Here is a 21,742-nt window from a genome sequence, read left to right as displayed (position 1 = left end):
CTTAATGGGAAGTGTAAGAGGAAAATAAATACATCTGACAAAAGAAGATAAGCAGGAAGGACCTGATTCATTGATGTTAATTTAGTCAAGAAGTTCTCAGGACTGAGAACTGAGTGGTGAGGAAGCTGCCCAAGAGCTGTGACATATTTCTGAGCACACCCAGTTAGTTGCTTGGGTATTTGGAGGACATGAGCAAGTAAAGGATGTCACAGGAGTCCAGACAGATATTGAGTTACTCTGCAGAAAGGAGGCATGGGCTGCCAGAGAAGCTTCTTTGAGGCTTGTTCATCAAGATAAACCTCCTCGTTGCTGGTAGACATCCCTGGAAGATTAATAGACTGCCTTTCTTCTTTTGGAATTAAACTGCTTTTGTGGATTTTGGGCCATGCTACAGTGGAAGAATACATATTTTTTTCCTCCATTCCCAAGCAGCTTTGGTCCCATTACTGTCATTATTTGCAATTTCCATTTTTATGGGCCATAATGGGGATGTGATTTTCGGGCTGAGCTGGCAGCTACAGTGAAACATGGAGGTTTTATTTCTTGCAATTCAGCTACTGTTCAGTGTGCTTTCCTGAGCCCAGCAGATCTGGGACTAGTCCAGTGCAGGCACCTAGTGGGTTTGTACTGCTTATGTGTTCTCCTGTAAACCACGCTCTAAGCCCTTGTGGATGCTGTATCTTTGCAGCAACGTGAGGACCTATTTAGAATTAGTCTTAGGTGCGCACTGTAAGACAGAAGATTTCACTGGAGGTCGGAGCTGTAAACTGATTCAGCTAACAGTGTCCCTCACCTGAAATACCTGTTGAAGCTTGAATGAGCAGAAAATGAACCGCAAACCAAAGTAACTTTCTGCGCGCATCCTCAGTTAAAATGCACTTCAGCAGCTTTCCAGAAATGTCACTAATTAAAGTTTTCAGTGCTTTGTGACTGGCAGATCTACTGTATTTCCAACACCCTTGCAGACCCCTAAGCAGAGAATTTAAGCCCAATGGGAACACGCTTCCCTGCTTGAGCAGCCTGGCTGCTCAGCGCTGCCAGCAACCTGCTGACCCCGGGTTGGAATCTGGTTTCCCTGCTATGAGGTGGAACAAATTACACACAAAAGCAAATGCCTGTTGCAGTCTGTTTGCTCTTTTTGAGCCTTGTGTCTCTATGCTTGGTTGGTCCCTTTTCTGACACTTGAAAAGAACACTGGGTTTGCAGTGTCATTTTATAGGCGTATCTAAGATGCTGGATGCAGGCAGCTTACCTTTTTCTTCTTCACTTGTCTCAAAACTTTACTAATAGGGCCACATGGCACAGCTGACATGCCCAGCCTTTCTTCCTCCATAAGCTTTTAAACCCTTAAACTGATCCTGTATTTCAGCTCTATTTTATCAAATTTCAGGCCTTTGCTTGTTTCCAAGTATAGGGCAATAGGTTTTATTTCCAGTAGGGTATGCCCTGTTTTCCCCTTGAATTCTTCTTCTTCTCCCTTCAGAATTCTTGGACCAGTTTCCTCAGTCAGTGGCAGGGAAGATTATAGACCCGTGGTACCCAGCATATCAGGGTGTAATCTATTTGCAAGTGGTCAGTTATCGAACTGAAAAAGACTTAAAATCATTCTGCACTATTTTAGCTGGTAGAGGTAACAGCTCACTCCCAGTTGTGGGTCAAACTGACCTGTGAGTGCAAAGTATACCTGATGCCACCAAGAAACCTCGAGGTCTTTTCACTCCTTTGTGGGGAAGAAAGTCTCTTCTCTTCACATTGTTCTCTTCTGTAACAGCTTCCCTAGGAATCTTTGTCAAGGGCTTCTGCAGGTGAGCATGGTGAGACATTCCTCCTGGAAGCTCTTGCACTCGTTAGCCAAAGGAAATCACAACTGAACAAACGCTTCCAGAGCTTCTTAGGCTGGCTTCAGAGAAATGTAGGGACTTCTGGGTGGGATCTGGGTTGCATCCGAGTGGAATGCTTGCACTTACTGCCTACAAAGTAGTTCCAACTGCTTGATTTTCCTCTATCCTGCTGCTTGCCCAGGTTGACATCTTCGCTTGCTTATTTGAAGTGAGAAATGTGATGAGGCTTTTGTGGAGAGTATCCAGAACATGCACTTAGCTGGGGATATAGAAGGAGGTTTACATAAAACAAGAAATCTGAGTGCTCTGTTCTTGAATCAAGGACTTTCCATGTCCTTGCTTATAAAGGAGCCCAAATAAAACAGTGGTCTGGAGCCCAAATAAAACAGTGAAGTTCATACAAAATGAGCTGGTGAACAAGTGAAAGGTTTCTGGCTGACACCTCTGGAATTAGCTTTGCCAAACTCTCATCTTTATGGTAAAGCTCAAATTAAGGTAGCAGAGTTGGAAATGCATGACCTCTCAAAGATGACTTCTGTCAAGCTTGATCAATGTGTTTTATGTCGGGGTACAGGGAACTGGTTGGGCAGTTCAGAAATCAGGGCATTGGAGAACGGACTAAGGAGGCACATCTTTCCCTGGGGACACAAGGCAATCACCCCATCAACCACTGCAAGGGGCACACACCTTGGGAGCCAAACAGATGAACTCTACCAACAGTCTTCAAAAAGGAAGTGAAAGTGCCTCCTGCCATTGTTTTTTTAATGAATGAGCTGGGAACTGGTTTGATGTGGCTCAGAGCCACACAGGGTGTCTGTGGGGTGTCTCAAATGAAATGTGTTCCAGAAATCAATGCATTATCTTGTCTGTGCCAAGTCTTCCATTAGCAGGGGTAACAACAAGAAACTCTTTCATTCCTCTAGGTCCTTGAAACTGGGAAACTATCCAGGAAATATTAGAAGTTAGACAGCCAATAGCTGTATTTGTCTTTTATTGTCCCAAGCAGTGGGAAAAGTACACAGCCTGGATATTTTAATATACAGCCTGATGCCAGGACTCTTCACCAGTTTTGACTAAATGCCTCTCATTTAACAATATTTCCCTGGCTGTAAATACTGCTTGCAAAAGCAGAGCAAAGCCTTCATGCTTTTTGATTTGAAAGACTTGCAACTTCCAGGCTTTTGGAAAAGATGGGAACAAAGATTTTTCCCTGGTTTTAAAATGAGAACTCAGTAAAAGAATTCCCATAAAGACTAAGACCTTCTATTGGGGTGTTTTCATAGAGTTACCTTTGGGGAAACAAAGGTTTCGGCATAGGGCAGGGCTAACTTGGTTTTTCTTGATGGGAAAACCTGTAAGACAGGGAAACAAATGCTTTTAGCCTAGGAGCAGCAGCTCACCCTTAGAGAGAAGTGGGCTCTGCTTGATCAGTCTCAGTTTTGCACATAGTTATTGCAGGAGGCACCACAGAGGTTTCTGTGAGAAATCTGGGCACTCAGAGTATGTTTAGCATGATTTTTCCAGCTTATGCCCATCACAGAAGAGGTTATGTCACAGGTCTGCATCACTACTCTCTCTTTCTAAAGTACTGAGATAAAGCTTGAGATAGTGATACATGTATGTGTAATGGTGACATTGCTCGTGTCTCTGTAAAGTAAAATTCTTTTGTACAATAAGTGAATTACAAAAATTCCTGTTTGAAAGTACATACTAGATTCTGTTTTCAACATTTATAGCATACAGAAGTGAAATGAATGACAATTAATGGGAATGCTGCTGGGAACTAAGACGCTTCATTAAATCAGATCCCCTGAGTATATAGCTATGCTGTGTTTGTCATTTGAACATACAGCCTGCTCTGTTTAAGACTTCTATATGACATGAGATAGACAAGAGCCACTTACCTGGAAAATAGAGGGTAATCACATTATTAATATGGAATATATACCAAAAGTCAGGTTTATTTTTGTGCTTCTTTCATCATCTTCTGTTCTTCATTGAACTGACTTGTAGTTTGGAAGATGCAATAGGCTTAATTCTGAGGAGCAATTCTAATTGGGAACTGATCAAGGCATTTCTGATTAAAGGCATCTTCTATCTTTGGTTTTATTCAGCGTTTACAAAGGAAAAATGATTGTTACAACATCTCTGCTACGCTTTGTAGAGTGCCTAAATTCCTTCCTATGCCTAAACCAGAGATCTGATTTTTCATAATGCTGACCTCATTAAAATAAGTAGACCGTGCATATCCAAAAAGTATTGTTATGTTTGTGTGAACATGAAAGGGAAATATTCAGGCAGTGAGGGGTGTGTTGGGAGTAAAATGTAAAGACTTGAAAGTATATTAAAGGAACAAAACATAGTGCCAAGGTCCTGCAGCTCTGGGTAGATTGTGATTTGTCATTGCACAGGGCTTTGCACAAGAACTCTACTGCAGTAGCTGTTAGTGGATCCCAAACAAAGCGATTGCAGCAGCTGCCCTTCCTCCATGTAAATACTGTCATCTGAATCTAATGCTAGTTTCATAAGCTAATTTTATCTTATATCTCAGGTGTCAGTCTAATGGTTTTCAAGGATTGTACTTAAATGCATCAGCCTCGCAGCGATATCCGTTCATATGTGGGTGTAAGTTATGTAACACTTGATCTGGGGAAGAACAGAGCCAGGTTTTGTCCTTTGTTGTATGGAAAGTAGAGACAGACGTGGCTGCTGGACTCCCACCTAACTTCCCTGCAAGGGGAGAGGTCCTGAGGCTCAGGCAGTTCCTTGGAGACTAGCTAGGTCTAGGTTTGTCTCCTACCTCTGTCACACATTACCCATGTAACCGTGCAAACTGCTGTCTGTCTCTCTCAGTCTCAGACCTTCACCTGTATGAAGATGATGATAAAGCATCTCATTGTTCAGGATCATTCAGGGCCACATCCAGTTTCCATCTGGAAAAGGCAAGAACTTCTGCTGATGTAAGGCAAAGATATGGTATGGACCGGCAGAAAGCTGGCTTTTTTTTACTGGGTTTGGCTCTCGGAGCCCCTTATGCCTTGCCTGTCAGCCTGAATCTGGGCAGCCTCACAGCCCAGGGAGCATGCAGGGCTGGAACCATAGCTCATGCCTTGATGTCTCCCAGGGTCCCAAGGCTCCAGGGTGCACCCACTCCTGAATGGGAGAGTGCTCCTGGCATGTACTGATTGACTGCACAGCCCCCACACAGCAATTTTTACAACATTTAAATAGCCTGTCTTTTTTCTTCATCTTGACAATTGATTTTAATCAGTATTATCACCTGCTTAAAACAATTCTCCAAGCATGGTAGCATTCAGCCTCCAGGAGATATGTAGGAGCGGAGGTGTGGGATCAGTGATGTTATCAATAGTTTTGTTTCAAACCATTATAAAAGGAGAAAGCCTCATCCCTTCCCACCCACCCCACCGCCGCAATTTATTTGGTTAAAAAAGAAAGCACTCAAGCTAACCATATGACTGAGTTATTTTGATATGTGGAATGCTGTTTATTTCTGGCTTGTCAATACTTAAATTAATTTCAATCTGTTTCTAAAACAGAAGTGAAGTACATAATTGATTTGAATCTGTTAGAAGTTGTCCTGCCATCTGCACAGTCTGAAGTGAAGCGGCACAGGCAATGTAGCGTTTGAAGTCAGTAAAAGAAATTACATGCTTCTGGATTAATGCTGACTTATGATTAATATTTTTAGGTGGCAGTACAAAAGAATATGATAACAATTGGAAAGCCATAGATCAAATAATATCTTCCCTATTGTCATGTTTCTATACCGAGACATGCATTATTAGGTTTACTCATAAAATAGCATATCCTGATTTTGAAGTGTTTAACACAGCCTCTGATTTTATGCCTAGGAATAATCAGGGGAGTAGAAAAGAGAAGAGGGAAACGACAGCTTATCTGTGGTTGAAGACCACATGATGTCAGATGCACTTACAGATGTCAGCTGGGGTTACAGAGGGAAAAGCCATGGCTTAGTTGAAAACAACGCAGACCAACTCTTCCATGTATTCCCCATACACTGAGGCCACTGTTAAATCAGGAAAGCTCTTTCACATGCTCCCACTGCTCCACGTTTTTAATCTCCTTCAGTGATGATCACACACATCCCTTGTTATGAAGTGCTCACTATGGTCCCTGGGTACCTCCAGAAGATGCTCCTCCAGGTTACCTCTGCAGGCAGAGCTATTCCTCTCCAGTTTGGAAATGGGCTATCCAGCCTCCTTTGTATCAGCTGTTCTTCTCTGCCCCCAAAAGACAAGTCTTATTTGTTCAACCCTCACTCTTTTCCATCTTGCACTCCTGCAGGAGTGTCTGTGCATTACCCAAGGTGCACTGAGCCGTTTATTGGAGAGGTTTTTTCCTGTGGCAGTGCAGGGAGGTCAGGGTGTGATGTGTAACAAAAACCAGAGGAGCAATGTGCGTGGTCTTACCAACATGACTGATGTGTGTGGTTTAATTGCTGCATAAAATATACAGAAGCACTTGAGGTCATTTAGAAAAGTTGTGGTGTTTACAGGAAAGTAGAAACTGAGCTTAAAAAAATAATTACAATTTTTTTACTCACTTTAATGACTATACAGAAGAGCCTTTTAAATACATCCATGCATGGGTTTTAAGCATTCATTCCACATCGGTATTTCACCTTTTTCCTTAAGTGATTTCTATATTCCTACTAACCAACAATCATTTTGTCTGAATCTCATTTCCTCATAATAGCAAACCCATCAATCTCTGCTTTATTAAACAGGGAAGCATGCTTGGGAGCCAGAGTGCTCAGATTTGATAAAAGATGTTATGCAAACCATTGATTTTAATTTACAGCAATATCCACTTCTTTCATTATTAACAGCTTTGAATTACTGTGACTGAATAATTAACAAATATTCCTACTTCATGATAGATTACTTAAAAGGCAGATGTATAGAAGCATAGCCCAGATGAACATCCTTCCTGCACACCCGGTGATGCATATGCCTCTTTAATGTTCCCCAGGGGAGCAATGCAACATGGCATGAGAGAAATACTCTTTGGAGAAATCTCCCAAACACTTCCAAAACTATTATCACAGCAAATGCTTCATCGACAAGCGTGCCAGTGTGTGTTCCTGACCTGCTGGCCTCTGTTCAGAGCCCTGGCTGTGGCCAGCCAAGTCAAATGATGCAGAATAGGATGCCTGTGCTTTCAGGGCAGGGGTGCCTGTGTACACTGGCTGAAGCTGAAGCACCCCTCAGTCTTTGAGCAGGGCAACATCTGGTGACATGTGGCTCCGTGCCAACCCCCTCCCAAGGCACTGCATGGTTGAGTGAGTAGCCCAATCCACAGCTCACCACCCTGGCAAGGTTTGGGGATGAAGGAGGTGTCGCTCCCCCTCTGTACACACTGCAGAGTGTGGCTGCAAGGTGCTCAAATAAAGCAGTGATGGGAATTGTTTAGGGACAGCAGAAGGATGGGCAAAGCTAGATAAGACAAACCATAAATCTAATTCAGCCTGGCTCTGTATAAACTAAACCATCATCGTCCTCTTTACCCCTGTGCCAGCATGTGTGTGCGCCCGTGCTCACCCAGGACAAGGAGCATCTCTTGTACGGCACTGTTCAGTGTGGTTTGACATTTTGTTTCACAGGTGCTGCCACAAAGCAATGTTAGCCTATTGTGAAGGCTTATTTAGACAGGTACAATTACAGCTTGGCAGTCAAGGTGTCTTTGATCCCAGCATCCTCATTGTTCCTGAGGTTTTTCATCCCACCTGGTACTCAGCTAGAAGGCCTGCGGCTGAGACCTCCCTTTGAAGTTCTATTCCATTGCACTTTAATTTTCATGGTGTCTTCTGCTACTGAATGTTATTAATGAAGGCTCCGGCATCGGGTTGTGCTCAAAATACTGATGCTTGGCAGATGTCTGACCTTCCCCAGCTGTGCAGCAGTGACCTGCAGGAGTCGGGCAAGCAGTGGGCCCAGAGCCATGTGTGCACCTCTAGCAGAGGAGCATCACCCTGTGCATCTGTTGTGCACGGTGCCCATAGGGAAGGACCCGCTCCTGGCCACTCATCCTTTTCCGAAGGACTTGTCTGCAGTGCGGGTTCAGGTGTCAGCAACTCCCACCTTCCTGCCTCCCACAGTCTCCAGTGCAGGATTTGCTTCTGAGGAAAATAAGGTCTTGCAGATCAGCTGTATGTGGGGATGGCTGGGAGAGAGGGACAACGATTTCTAGCAGGGGAAGAAGGGACACCTATTCTAGGAGCAGCCCTCTGGTCAGTTCTTTAGGATGTCTTCGAATTTCAGTGTTAGAATAAGGAATTAGATGCCAGTTACTTTTAATTTTGAGGAAAGAATCTCTGTGTGGAATTTGGGGTGCTCGCTGGTGATTAAGAAACAGAGAAACTGGTTCTATTTGCTTGGTTTTGCATTTAGCATGTTAGTATGAGACCAAGAAGGAAAGCTGCCCAGAGATAGTGTTCACCATGTACTGAGAGCTCAAAAGACAGACCAAAGAGAGGAAGGCCAAAGAATCCTCCACAAGTTGTTAAACACAAACCCACTGTGGTGCAGACCTCTGCGGCATGAGAGAGCATGCAAAGGTGGTACTCCTATATGTGTGTAGGTATTTCGTTTCCCACAGGCCACTGTCAGAATGATGGATTATGCAGTTCCTTTTGATCAATAGGAATTTTATTCTGTCAGATGGGAATAAGTGTGACTTGGGCCAGTGTAGGCAAATTGCAGGCAGCAGTTGCAGTGTAATTGCAAGAACTACAGGCACAAAATCCACTTGTTGAAAGAGTTGTCCAAGAGCTAATGAGCCAAGGTATCATGAAACAGCGCTCTCCAGTAAAAACTGGGAAAGACACATTTAGTTCAGGCAGAGCCTTGTCAACATTTCTGCGTACACTGAAGTATTTGCCTGGAGCTGCCAGCTTCTTGGAGCGTTAATTGCGCTCACTGAAGTTGTGCCAAGTTCAGTAGACACCTTTTTCTAATTAAGTGCAAACTTTCAGATCCTAAATGAAAACGCATCTTGCCTTTGCCTTTCTCCTATCTTAGCATCTATAATTGACTTGCACAAAAACAAGTGCTGGGTGAAAACCCATGGCTATGTCTGACTGCTTCAGCATAACCCCAGAGACCTTCCTACCTTAAGCAGGACTATTTACTGACATTTGCACTGATAACCAGCAGGCAAAAGAAGCAGTCATGCCTTTACCTCTGGGTTGGGAACATTAATTCTGATACAGAAACCCACCTCCTTGCTTGATACCCTTCAGCCTTAGACACCCATTCCCCCTTGTCTGTACCTCTGCAGCCCACTTTCAGAAGGCCACGTGCCTGGCAGCACTAAGGGACATTTTGCCTTAAAACCTTGTAGAGTTGTGTCTACTGTATGTGACATTTATTAATCTTCTAGTTTTCAAACAGAAGATTATTGGAATTAAAAGCTACCTGTGCTCTCACAGGTGTGAAAGTACTTGGTGTATGGACATACATTTATGAAGCTAGGATATGCAGTTGCCTTGAACCTCTTTCCTATTAGCCATATAATTGCACTTGGTTTTGAGCCTGCATGTGTCTGCCTAGTGCTATGGTTTTCTATGAAATTAGTGTGAGGCCAGGGCATCTCTTTTCCTGTTCTTTATTTGCTCATGAACACCCTCATCTGTCTCCCAGTGATGTATTTCCTTCTAAAACATTGAAAATCAAGAAATTCCTAAGGTATTGTTCATACTCAGCATGAAGAGTTCAGCCTCAGCAGGCTGCGATCTGACCCACTGGTGCAGTAGGCAGTGGGCACAAAAAGTTGCACTCAAAGTGGTATTGCTTTTAGGGCAAAAAATTGAGACTATGATTAAGTGGATGTTCTACAGCGCAGACTCAGGGTGAGGTCAGTTTCTAGAAGCTTATTAACCGGTAGCAGAGGCAGGACTTCAGCAGTCTCTAATCTTTTTCAGCTTTGCCGAAACCAGGACAATTCAAAGGGATAAAGTGTAAAAGTCTGGGCTGTATTTAGTAAATAAGAAATGACCCTGGGGGAAGTCAAAGTAAATCAGAATAACAGTTCAATCTCTCTGTTACCTCCACAATCTCACAACATTAATCCTGGGTGCTGAATGCCAGCTCTGCCTGCTGTGAAGAAATTTCCCTGCTGAATTAGTGTCAAATGCTGTTCTTAATGCCAGTGTATGGACAAATACCCGTTCTCACCAGTGTAAAGTCATAGGGAAAGTTACACAAGATGGCAAAGGTTTAGAATCGTAGAATCATAGAATCGTTAGGGTTGGAAAGGACCTTAAGATCATCTAGTTCCAACCCCCCTGTCGTGGGTAGGGACACCTTACGCTAAATCATAAGGATGTTCTTTGTCATCATTTAGGATGCATTTTGTTCTGGATTCATATTTGGAAATACCTTTAAAAGAAAAGTGGCTCAGAATTTTGTTATAAAACCTATTTTATGAGGAATTGAACTCTATTTATTGTGTGCTGTGCGTTACCTCCCTGCTTTGCAGCCTTCAAAAAACCCAACTTTTTTGAGACATTTGACAAGATATTTGTAGAAATGCAAATTTAAAATAAGTCCAACATTGTGTTCTTGTGTTATCCTTCCTTGTTCTTTTCTTTCTTGTCATTAAATGAAAGAAATTACGGGCATCAGGGTAGAGGGATGTCAGGTTCCTTTTAAAACTTTATTTTCTTTTCCCTAATTGTGGAAAAAGAAAAACGAAAAAGAAAAAAAAGCCAGACTGCCTTTTGTTCTGTGTTGCAGAGTGAAAGGAAGAGAGAACAAGGGAAAAGATTACATAGATTTCAAAATTCAAGGTGTAAAATGCTCATTTTGAGGAAAACCTTGAGAAGAATGGAAAAATGAAAGAAAACCAAAACACTTCTGCAGAGAAAATAACTTTATTTATCGAGGTGAAAAGAGAATGAAAATGTTTTCAACCAAGGCTCTGAACTGGAAGGGACTTTCAGAAATCAGGCACAGTTCACTGCAGCCCTCAGAAATGGGCTCCTTCACTGCACATGCTGGTGTACCCATCACTGGGAGAGCTGGGTGGCTGCGGGTGTCCTCTGCCTGTAGCCTTTCTGCTGATGAACACAAGCCTTGCAGCCTTCCCCATAAACACAAAATCTCTTTATTAATGGTCCTGGTGGGAAGGCTGCTTTGTTGTGTGGGGATGCTGCTCTCACACTCACAACAAGAAGTGCCCAAGCACCTTAGCACTGCCCACGCAACCCTCTCCCAGTGCCACTGCAGCTTCTTTTCTTTTCTCTTCTCTTCTATTTCTGTGTGCTCCCCAGTTCGAGTGAGGGCTTTGGCGTAGCGGAGAGGATTGTGCTGCTCACCTTCATCTCCGCCGTTATACTGATGGCCATCCTGGGGAACCTGCTGGTGATGGTGGCCGTGTGCCGGGACAGGCAGCTCAGGTGAGCCCACCCAACCAGGGGGAAATGCCCGTCTAACAGGGCCCATGTCCACAGCTGAGGGCATAAACTGTCATGACAAGGGGTGTCTTTGTCCATACATTGCACAACTGCGATGTCAGACCCACACTGCCTCAGTGCCTCCTCATTCAGATTTACACTGGGGTGGTGGGATCATTTTAGTATCCATACTCTACATTTTTAGCACTCTCAATGTAAAGAAACCGGGTAGAACAGTGAAAAACGGAGCTAATTCCTTGGAGAAGCATCTTGCCCTCTACCCCTCTTCCATCTCAGGTTTCCTAATGAGGCTATAAAAAAGCCATGCAGACCAAGGCCCTGTGGCCATTGTGCTGCACTGCTGCAGCTTGGCAAAATGCTGCCAGTGATTTTGGAGGGTGGGGGAGTGTTTCCACAGGCACAACTCCTGTCTTGATGCTTTGCTGCTACCCTGGGAGTTGTCAGACCAACCTCAGGAGCAGAGTGAGATATTCAACAGCCTCTATTCATATTCTGCGTGGGTTTTTTAATGGATTTAATTCTATTTTATTGTTATGATTTAAAAAAGTACTCTTCAAGTTAAAATTACAGCTTCAGTCTAGATTCTTCTCCGTGCTTTCTGGAAGGATTTTCTCAATTTACAAGTTGAAATAAAGTTCCCCTTCTCCACCCCAAACTCTCCAATGCAAGCTGTGAGGCGGAGCCACATGCAGAGGCCTGCGAGCATCTATTTGCCTCTTCAGTGTGAGCAGAAAGATGTGTTTATGCAGGGAGCATGGTGGATATTAAGCTATAAAACCCAGGAACAAGCCAGCAGTGACCATTAAAATGAGGAGTACATTATGAAGAACCATTTAGTGTGATTAAGTGAATTAGACCCAAACAAGAGCTTAAATCTCTGTCCACATGTAAAGGATGCTACACTGAAACTATTCTACACCCTAATTTTGTGATCTGTCTTGCAGGAAAATCAAGACCAATTATTTCATTGTTTCCCTTGCCTTTGCGGACCTGCTGGTGTCAGTGCTGGTGATGCCATTTGGAGCCATTGAGTTGGTTCAGGACAACTGGATCTATGGGGAAATGTTCTGCCTTGTCCGGACATCCCTCGATGTCCTGCTCACCACAGCATCAATCCTGCACCTCTGCTGTATTTCACTGGACAGGTATGAACAGTAGAGCATAAAGAGTAATTACAGTTGCTTTAAGCTTTTTCAGTGTTGTTGCTCGTCAGCAGTAGCCAAAGGGAAATATGAATCTGCTGGGAACTGTAGAGCAATAAATTTCTCTCCATAGCTGATTTTGGCAGGAGGTCTCTGAATCCTCATGAGTATAGAAAAACTTGAAAAGAATGAGATTTGTATCGGTAGAGGAAGCCAGGTTCTCAGCTGCTTTGCAGCACAGCTCTGTTTGCATTAATGACCCAACATGGCACATTCTCATGTTAAGAAAAGACGCCTTAAAGATGGATCCATGGGCAAGTCCAGTGTGTTGTGCACAGGATGCTGTTTTAGCAGGGATATTGCCCTCCATTGCAACATCAGGTGCTGCTTACTGCCAGGGGCTGTGGGCAAGGCTTGGCTGGTGCATGGCTTCATGTGTTGTGCTGAACCCTGTCTTCCCAGGGACAAAACCCATTACATTATGTGTCTTTCTCTCTCCTGTCAAAAGAATATTTGACATATCTTCCAAATACTATCAGAACTGCTCTTCCTGCTGCTAGCAGCCATACAGGCAGACAAAAACCAGTATTACTAAATGACATTGAGACATATATTACTAGATTATAGGGAGAAAGAGCAAAAAGAGCACACACAACCCCCCTAAATTTTATGGGCTATTTTTCTAAGGCACCCATTTGCACATCTCTATTAGTGAAGGCTACCAAGGATAGTAAAACTGGTGAAAAATATGTATGGGCTCTGTGGAAAATATTGAAAACTTCCTTTTCTTTAGAACTTTTATTTCAAAATTAAGATGAACCTGAAGTCTTTAACAATTTATGGCAAATAATTCTGGTTTACTGTTGTTTGCAGCTTTTCAGGGTAAATGGCAGAACTTCCCATACAGAATAGGAAGAGTTTGCACAAGATAAATACTTAGAATAAAATGTTTTGACTGGCTATTCTAATAAGCAATATTTGCAGCTTTCATTTGAGCTGTGTGCTGAGATTTCAATAATACCTTTAAAAATGCTATTACTTATTATTACTAATATGGCCAAAATAACCATAATCATTCTCGTCGTCATGACAGCTAATATTTAAATAACACCTTTCATCCAAAGAGTCTGTACACAGCCAGACTTCAAAAGGTACTTGATTAATTTCTCCACTGATGGGCAGCATGCCTTTGTTGTAGGACAGAGGGGCACCGGCACAGGCAGCATTGTATCCAGAGAGAAGCTGATGTTCAACAGCTACAGTGAGTTTCCTAATCTGGAAGTTTAGATGGCTGGAATGCAAATAGAGGAAGCTCATTATCTTAAAAACATTCGCACTTTGAGCCAATTACCAGTAAAGCAGATGTTAGGCACTGCGCTCTGTATGTGGCCTTGTTACATGAAATGTTGGAGTTTGATTCTCCAGGCTCTTAATTAAACAGGGGGCTGTGGAGAGAAGGGGATGTGAAGGGAAAATGTTGTTTTACCCCTCTCCTTCACCTCCTGATCTCTGACAACTGCAGGGATGAGAAACCTGCCATGTGGGGTGCACAGAAGGAAGACTCCCCCCTTTCTCCTGCCTGTGCTACCCTCTTGCAGAGCCCTGCCATGCCAGGAGCTCTTTCTACTGCTGCCTATCCCCATCAGTCCCCATGCTCCTCAGACATCCTTGTCTGGGTGTGGCAAAGGGGTTGGAGACAGTCTTGGGTCTAGGGCTGTTGAAATGCATGGCTTAGAGAGGATTATAGCTTTACTCTTCCTTCTATGCTCTTTTATTCTCTGCCCAGGGAGTCCTGAATTCTCTCTGCTGGATGCAGAGCTCTGTAGCAATGGGTGAGCATTGCTGCCTGCAGTAACACGTAGATAATTCCCCTTCTTTTGGACAGAGGGAAATAGGGAGATGAATCTGGAGACCCCCACACCATTCTCCCATCCCAGGACAATACTTTAATGAGTAGAATACTCCATGGAAGAAGGGAATGGCTGTCTTGAAAGAAAGCAGGAGCTGTAACTGTGCTTTGTAGGAAACTAAACCTCTAAGCTTGTCCTACATGTCTTCTGAGGAGGTTTTGGGAAGGTGCAGTCCCTCCTGCACTGGCATCTGAGGGTGGTGGGCACTGCGCTTGAATGAGTCCCATATCAGCATCATTCCATTTAAGTGCTCGTCCTTTTGGGATAAAATTATTCTGCTTTTAAAGATTTCTGTTTACCAAGTGTGTATTTGAACCTGTTGCTTCCTATTTCCTATAAGAATTCTTCCTATTTCTTCAGGATTAAAGTGATTCTTTAAAATAGAATGAAAAATGGACACAGTGTCTAAAAAGAAACCCAAACCACAAACTCACCAATCCTGGTGCCAAACTGATAGGGGCAAAAAAGTGTTTAGAACTCTGAATTTGAAGGTCCCAAGAGCTGGAGATCATCCTAAGTGTCACAGCAAAAAAAAAAAAAAAACAATAACCAACCAACTTTAAGAAAATGTCTGTAGATTCATCCTTATAAATGCACTGACAGAGAGAAATCCCCCAATATTTGCCATGCCCTCGGTATTGGCTATGGTAGACTAAGCAGCAGTCAAAATGCTTGAAAAGAAGCTGAGGATGAATTCATTAATGAGTGCTGGGTGTGCTGAAAGCCTCTGCACATCGAGGGGTGAGGAAGCAGAGCTGCCTGGGATACAGGAGCACTGCGGCAATCTCTGTGACAGCTGACAAACCTGAAAGCACCAGATGTCAGGGAATTACTTCAGGACACACAAATGCTCTTTCTCTTGCACACGTGTTTACCATACATGTGCTGTTCTTTGCTGTCAGGCAGAGAGAGAGAAAAGGTTCTCCAAGCTGGTAGCTGGATGCAGGCATGGGTAATTATCACAGCCTTTATCTGTTGCTTGCTGCTTTCATGCTGAAGAATGACACCTCTGCAGACTAGCTGCCGAGCTGATCTAAATTTTAGGTAATCCTCTGGTACATTGTTTTTCTTGTTTCTCTTCTCAAAATGGCTTTATTGAATGCTTGTCAGAGTAATGACCACCACACAATACCATTAGCAGAGCACTAACAGCAGCATCCCCCAGACGGACTGCTTCTCTCTAAAGCACTTGAATTTGCCATAGAAAGCTTTCTCTGTCTTCTAATCTCTGCAGGGCATATATACCTCTCCCAGCCATCCGGTCTTGCTGTAGGAGTTCATCTTTGCCACTCACATGAAAAAAGCCAGGTTTTCATCTTAGATATTTCAAAAGGTATATTTCCTCTCCCAGTACAAGAAGGCACAATTATGTCTCTATTTGCTGACAGTGAGTGTCAGCTGAGAGAGAAAGCCCAAGATCTCTCTGTCTCAGGTAGAGTGAAGAATCTCAAGTCAGCTGCGTGGCTTTCATCACTTTCTATTTGATCAGACACTTCAGTATGAATCTGACTGAGTGCTAAGGCTGCTGGGTTCTCCCAGAGCCCAGTGTCAAGTTCAGACTCCTCACCATGGTGCTCGAGACAGCCCAAGGTGCCCCCTGTAGCACTGGACTGGCTCTGCTGAACTGCTGTGAATGAAACTATTATGAAGGTGGGTCATTCCCTAGTCATCTTCCTCTCTTAAACCTGTGTTTCTTCCTCTTACTGATTGACTAATTAACATGATTTTCAAAATACAACTTAGCTGTGGCCTGCTTGTGTCCTCCTGAAGTTTAACATCCACCTGGACATCATCCTTGAGCACAAAAGGAGTCCTAACTTGACCAGGAATTTCTATGCTAATTCCTGAGCTCTTTCAAGTCCCAAACAGCCTATTCAAAAGACTTTCTTCCTGAATTATCACTGTATATGTTATTTTACATTTCTGCAGTGCTTGCTCACTGGCATGGTCTGTCAGCCTGATTAGGTATATCAGAAAACAGGTTGTATGAAAGCAATTGCTTTCCACCATGCAAGCAGCAGTCATTGATGTCTGCAGATCCAAAACCCAGTGCCCCTTAGCTAGCAACATTGTCAGGTCTAAACATTCACAAAGACCAATGACATTAATTTTTTAACCTACTGGGCCTGTTTAATAAACCATTTTCCAATTGAAATGAAACATGAGGTATTTTCCTCTGTCTTTCAGAGGAGGCATTTGGGTAGAAGAAGTCAGGGAGAATGTAGGCACTTCGATTTTGGCTCTTAACACATCCCTAAGGATGTGCCATGGTTCGTTCCTTGCTGCATTGAGGGAATTGAGTGTACTATCAGCAAGTTTGCTGATGACACTAAACTGGGAGGAGTGGCTGACATGCCAGAAGGCTGTGCTGCCATCCAGCGAGACCTGGACAGGCTGGAGAGCTGGGCAGGGAATAACTTGATGAAATATAACAAGCTAAAGTGTAGAGTCCTGCATCTGGGCAGGAACAACCCCAGGTTCCAGTATAGGTTGGGGAACGACCTGTTAGAGAGCAGTGTAGGGGAGAGGGACCTGGGGGTCCTAGTGGACGACAGGATGACCATGAGCCAACACTGTGCCCTTGTGGCCAAGAAGGCCAATGGCATCCTGGGGTGTATTAGAAGGGGGGTGGTTAGTAGGTCGAGAGAGGTCCTCCTTCCCCTCTACTCTGCCCTGGTGAGACTGCATCTGGAGTATTGTGTCCAGTTCTGGGCCCCTCAGTTCAAGAAGGACAGGGAGCTGCTGGAGAGAGTCCAGCGCAGGGCAACGAAGGTGATGAAGGGAGTGGAGCATCTCCCTTATGAGGAAAGACTGAGGGAGCTGGGTCTCTATAGTTTGGAGGAGACTGAGGGGTGACCTTATAAGTGTCTATAAATATATAAAGGGGGAGTGTCACGAGGATGGAGCCGGGCTCTACTCAGTGGCAAACAATGATAGGACAAGGGGTAATGGGTACAAACTGGAACACAAGAGGTTCCACTTAAACTTGAGAAGAAACTTCTCAGTGAGGGTGACGGAACACTGGAACAGGCTGCCCAGGGAGGTTGTGGAGTCTCCTTCCCTGGAGACATTCAAAACCCGCCTGGACACATTCCTGTGTAACATTATCTAGGTGTTCCTGCTCCGGCAGGGGGATTGGACTAGATGATCTTTCGAGGTCCCTTCCAATCTCTAGCATACTCTGATACTGTGAATATTACACTTGTGCTGTGTCATGCTGCAGGTCACCTGTAGCCAGTGACAGTCCCACTTCCCTCTTGTGTCCTTTTCACAGAGATTAATTCACTTTTGCTGCCGTGGATTTGGCTGCAGTTCCAAACCTCCTCAGCAAGCAGGACAATGAGGTTTTTCAGCACAGCTTGGATGGAGTGGTGGATACAGAATAATAGATCCATTTTCCATACCAAAATAAGGCTAAACCCCACCTTTTAATTCTGCCTATTTCTTCCTCCTGATTTTCTTCCTCCTTCCTTCCTCTTGCTGTGGCTGTCCTGGGAGCACCACTTCCAGGTGTGTTTTGGTCTGCAATCATCCTGAGAAGGGCAAGGAATAAATTTCAACATCCCTTCATGTCAGTCCTAGAGATGAAAAGTGCAAATATCCACACTTCAGCCACATTTGAATAGATACAAGTACGAAAGTTTTCTAAATCCCGCTATTTCTTGAGCACTTTGCCCATTTTTAAAATACTTTTCCTTTTGCAAACAACTCAAAGTTGTGCTGTTCCTGGTGCTTATCAGTTAAAATGTGGGTACCTGAGCACAGTCTAATAGTGATTAATGACTTGGCAGAGTAACCATCCTCTAGCCCATATGAGCAGCTTACCCAGCAGGTGCTGTTCACTATTAGGATGTCACAGGCTAGCAAAGTCTCCTAATTTCCAGCTGCTGCATCAAATTCTCCTCTTGGGACTTGGACAACAGGCTTTCAAAGCATCTCCCTCACTTGTCCTGTGCAGACACAGCTGAGATTTGGAAGAGTGTCAGCCAGTTTAATTTTTGTGGTATTCTGCAGTCATCTCCTAGCAACTTTCAGGTCAGCTCCAAATACTCACTCTGGTATGAGTAAGAGCAATGTGTCTTTCTTTTTCCCTCTTGTCTAGGCTTTAAAGGTTGCTGGCAGAAACTTGAATTTCTGTGACAATTTTTGGTTGGTTTAGGGTTGTTTTTTCCCACAGTGAGAACTAACTCCCAAACAGTGTTCATAGGACAGAACAGATGAGGAGGTAGAGGTGAATGGCCCTAAGAGATCAGAACAGGTAGATGAATGCCTGGGTTTCTGTGTGGGGAAGGATGACTCAGCCCATCCTTGATGTATTTTCTATCTCCACAGCATCACTGGTCCTGGCAGCTAGGTTGGAGCAGCACTGACAACACTGCTTCCTTTACAGCGCTTTATAGAATCATAGGATCATAGAACAGTTAGGGTTGGAAAGGACATAAAGATCATCAAGTTCCAGCCCCCCTACCATAGGCAGGGACACCTCACACTAAACCATGTCACCCAAGGCTCTGTCCAACCTGGCCTTGAACACCACCAGGGATGGAGCATTCACAGCTTCCTTGGGCAACCCATTCCAGTGCCTCACCACCCTTACAGTAAAGAATCTCCTCCTTGTATCCAAACTAAACTTCCCCTGTTTAAGTTTTAACCCGTTACCCCTTGTCCTATCACTACAGTGCCTAATGAAGACTCCATCCCCAGCACCCTTATAAGACACTCTCAGTCTCATCTGAAAAAGTGTTTTTCCAAGGTGTCAGAGATCTCTCAGGGCTTGCTGAGTTGCTGTCAGTGGGTTGTGCTTTTCCATCATCTCTTTGGTATTATAATATAAATGAAAGATTTAACCTTGACTTATTTATTGCACGTTTTCTGCGTACGTATCCATTCTTTGTGCCTATGCAATAAAAATAATTGCACTGCATATAAACAGACCAATAAGCTGTGACAGTCTCCAAATATAGTTAACCTGTCAGGAAAGGCAATTTTCTTCTCCAATATTTGCAGTGCACTTTGCAATACAATCACTTCTCTAAGTCTTGGGGAAAAACAAAATCAAAACAAAAGAAACAAAAACCAATCCAAAGCAAAAGAGAGACACAGGTCGTAAATGTCTGTAGCTTGGGGTTAGATGAACATCTGGCAGCTCTGCTCTTTGGTAGCCAAAGCATCTTGCACCCTCTCTCTGCTTCCTCCAGCTCTGCTCGTGTCCCAGCCTGTGAAGTCTCCATCTCTGCTCAGCATTAGGTACATTGTTTGCCTGGCATGTTTGAAACATTTGCAGATTTGCTATGTAACACACAGCAAAACAGACCAAACTGTGTGTTTGTATATGCAATGCTGATCTTACTGGAATTCAAACATACCACATAATCACTGCTAAATACAGGCTAAAGCAAAGCAGATGTATCCAAAGAGTGTTGGAGCACCAGAGTGACAGATGCTTGTTGCACCATTTACAAACATTAATTAACATTAATGTACTGTTCAGACATCAAATTAGCACAGTCCCTTGAGAGAGATGATGTTTTAGAGACTCACAAACTGTGGTGCTCTGCAGTGTCAGTCTGTGGGGAAAAGAAGCCCTCTCCCTGTGCAGGGTGAGAGGAAGCACAGTGTGATAGCACGTGCAGAGGGTGCAGGAGGAGTGCCAGGCTTTGAGTGGTAGCAGGACTAATGAGGTTTAGGTTGTGGCTGACTCTGCTGCCTCCTGCTCACAGTGCTGCATCACATCACTCTCCGTGCTCATCTCTTCTACATGGCCTTAGAAACGATGCAGCCAAAGCACGGTGAGGTTGACTGGCTTGCCAGAGGATGCCTGGACCACAGTGGAGCTCAGGGTCAGAAGCATGATGTCTTTCTCAAGGATGGGGAGAAAGGAGCTGTGCCCAGCAGTGCTCTGCAAAACAATCGGCCAGGGCCAGGGAGAGGTTATTAGTGGGGAGATTTATTAAATTACAGGTTAGGCTATCGGTAAGTAATGATTAGACAGTTGGCAATCTGATTATATGACACAAATTCCAGCTGTGGTTTTGTATCAGGCCACAAATCCCCTGTGCCCTTTTCAGTTGGAAAGACATCTGATCTCATACAGCTCTCGGATGCTTAAGTGGGGGAACAGAGAGGCTGCATGGGAAGGGGCTGAGGAAGGGCAAATGCAGCCAGTCCATGAGGTCTATGAGATGCAACACGTAACTGCAGAGTTATTCGTGTCGGCACTCAGCCTGGCGAGAAAACTGACACGGGATTTGCAGGATTCAGGTCCGAGAGCATTAAGAAAAATAACGGAGCAGATGGCCATGGGACACCCTTAGGGATGCACTGTCCTTTACTGATCTTTACAAACCCTCGAGAAATATGGTAATGTATTTTGCCACCGTTGCTGCCAGTAACCCTCAACACACAGCGACCCACACGAGGACCATGAGGGAGACCTCTATCTGCGTTTGGCAATATACGTTTGTTTGTATTACTAGCTAAATTTATCCGGTCCCAATTAACTGTTCTCTTTAGCGTTTTTCTCAGTGTAATTATCTCAACACCAGCAGGCCATTGTTTTTCTAATAAGAATTTAATTTTGTTGCATATAATCGTTTTAGGACTATTTTGTTTCTGGACCAGCGATGCACAACTTTGTTTTATTTGGCGCAGGCAGAGACCATAGTTTATTTGCTCAGTGGGAAAAAGAAGAGAAAGAGGTGTTCCCTCCAAAAAAATGTAACAATGTGGTTATACAGAGGCCAGAATCTGGCTTCACTGAAATATCAGAAAAACCAGTAGCGCTGTTTTAGTTTCACACAGACATAATGAATTGAGATCCTAGCTCCTTAGCCTTCATCCCTTGGTCAGGGCTCAGCTGAAGATTCTGGCCCAGTCTGGATTCACTGAGGGAGAGGAAGAGCGTGCAGAACCATGCTCAGATTTGGGTTTTTGAGTGCTTCAGAGTAGAGCTCCGAAAAGACAAAGGGGATTTTCCAGCCTAGCACACTCCATATATATACTGTGTGCCATGAGGAGGAGTGTCTCTCTTCTGAAACGAATGTCTCTGCTGCAGGAGTTTTCTATCAGTGTGGTTCAGCATCCTCAGCATCTGAGCTGTCTGCCTGGGGGTAGCCCCTGGAGCCCCTCTGCCAGGTTCAGCCTCCTCCTGGCTGATGGGTTAAGAGCAGGGTCCCCTGTGTTGGCAGCTGCTGGAGCCTGTCTGTCTGCCGCTTCTGCTTCTTTGGCCTCTCTTTCCTTAGGAGATCACAGACAAATTTCCACTTTGTTGTTTAAGGCATGGTTGGCACAGATCCTGTATGGCCATGATTGTTGCACCCTGACTTTGGGATAGAACTAGTAGCACCCACAGTTTTTCCCTATTTTTTATAAATTATTTAAGGGGGGTAAAAA

At 44.0% G+C, this 21,742-nt stretch overlaps 1 protein-coding gene across 3 annotated transcripts in view; it reads left to right on the top strand.

The window, feature by feature from the left end:
• HTR4 (5-hydroxytryptamine receptor 4) overlaps positions 1 to 21,742 on the top strand; it is a 130,798-nt gene that overhangs the window by 49,215 nt on the left and 59,841 nt on the right. For all 3 annotated transcript variants that reach the window (XR_009743974.1, XM_061456606.1, XM_061456608.1), the window contains exons 3-4: positions 11,155 to 11,280; positions 12,243 to 12,443. Coding sequence is in view for 2 of the 3 variants with exons in the window: in XM_061456606.1 (XP_061312590.1) it covers positions 11,155 to 11,280; positions 12,243 to 12,443 (327 nt within the window). In the remaining variant the exon portion in view is untranslated. The remainder of the gene's footprint in view (positions 1 to 11,154; positions 11,281 to 12,242; positions 12,444 to 21,742) is intronic.

The sequence above is a fragment of the Pezoporus flaviventris genome, unplaced genomic scaffold (genome assembly GCF_033815535.1).
Source record: "Pezoporus flaviventris isolate CSIRO_AGI_PZ_B2104156 unplaced genomic scaffold, CSIRO_AGI_Pfla_v1 ptg000023l, whole genome shotgun sequence".
Classification (NCBI taxonomy): domain Eukaryota; kingdom Metazoa; phylum Chordata; class Aves; order Psittaciformes; family Psittacidae; genus Pezoporus; species Pezoporus flaviventris.
Note: the sequence above shows the minus strand (reverse complement) of the source record. Positions and strands in the feature narration are given on the sequence as shown.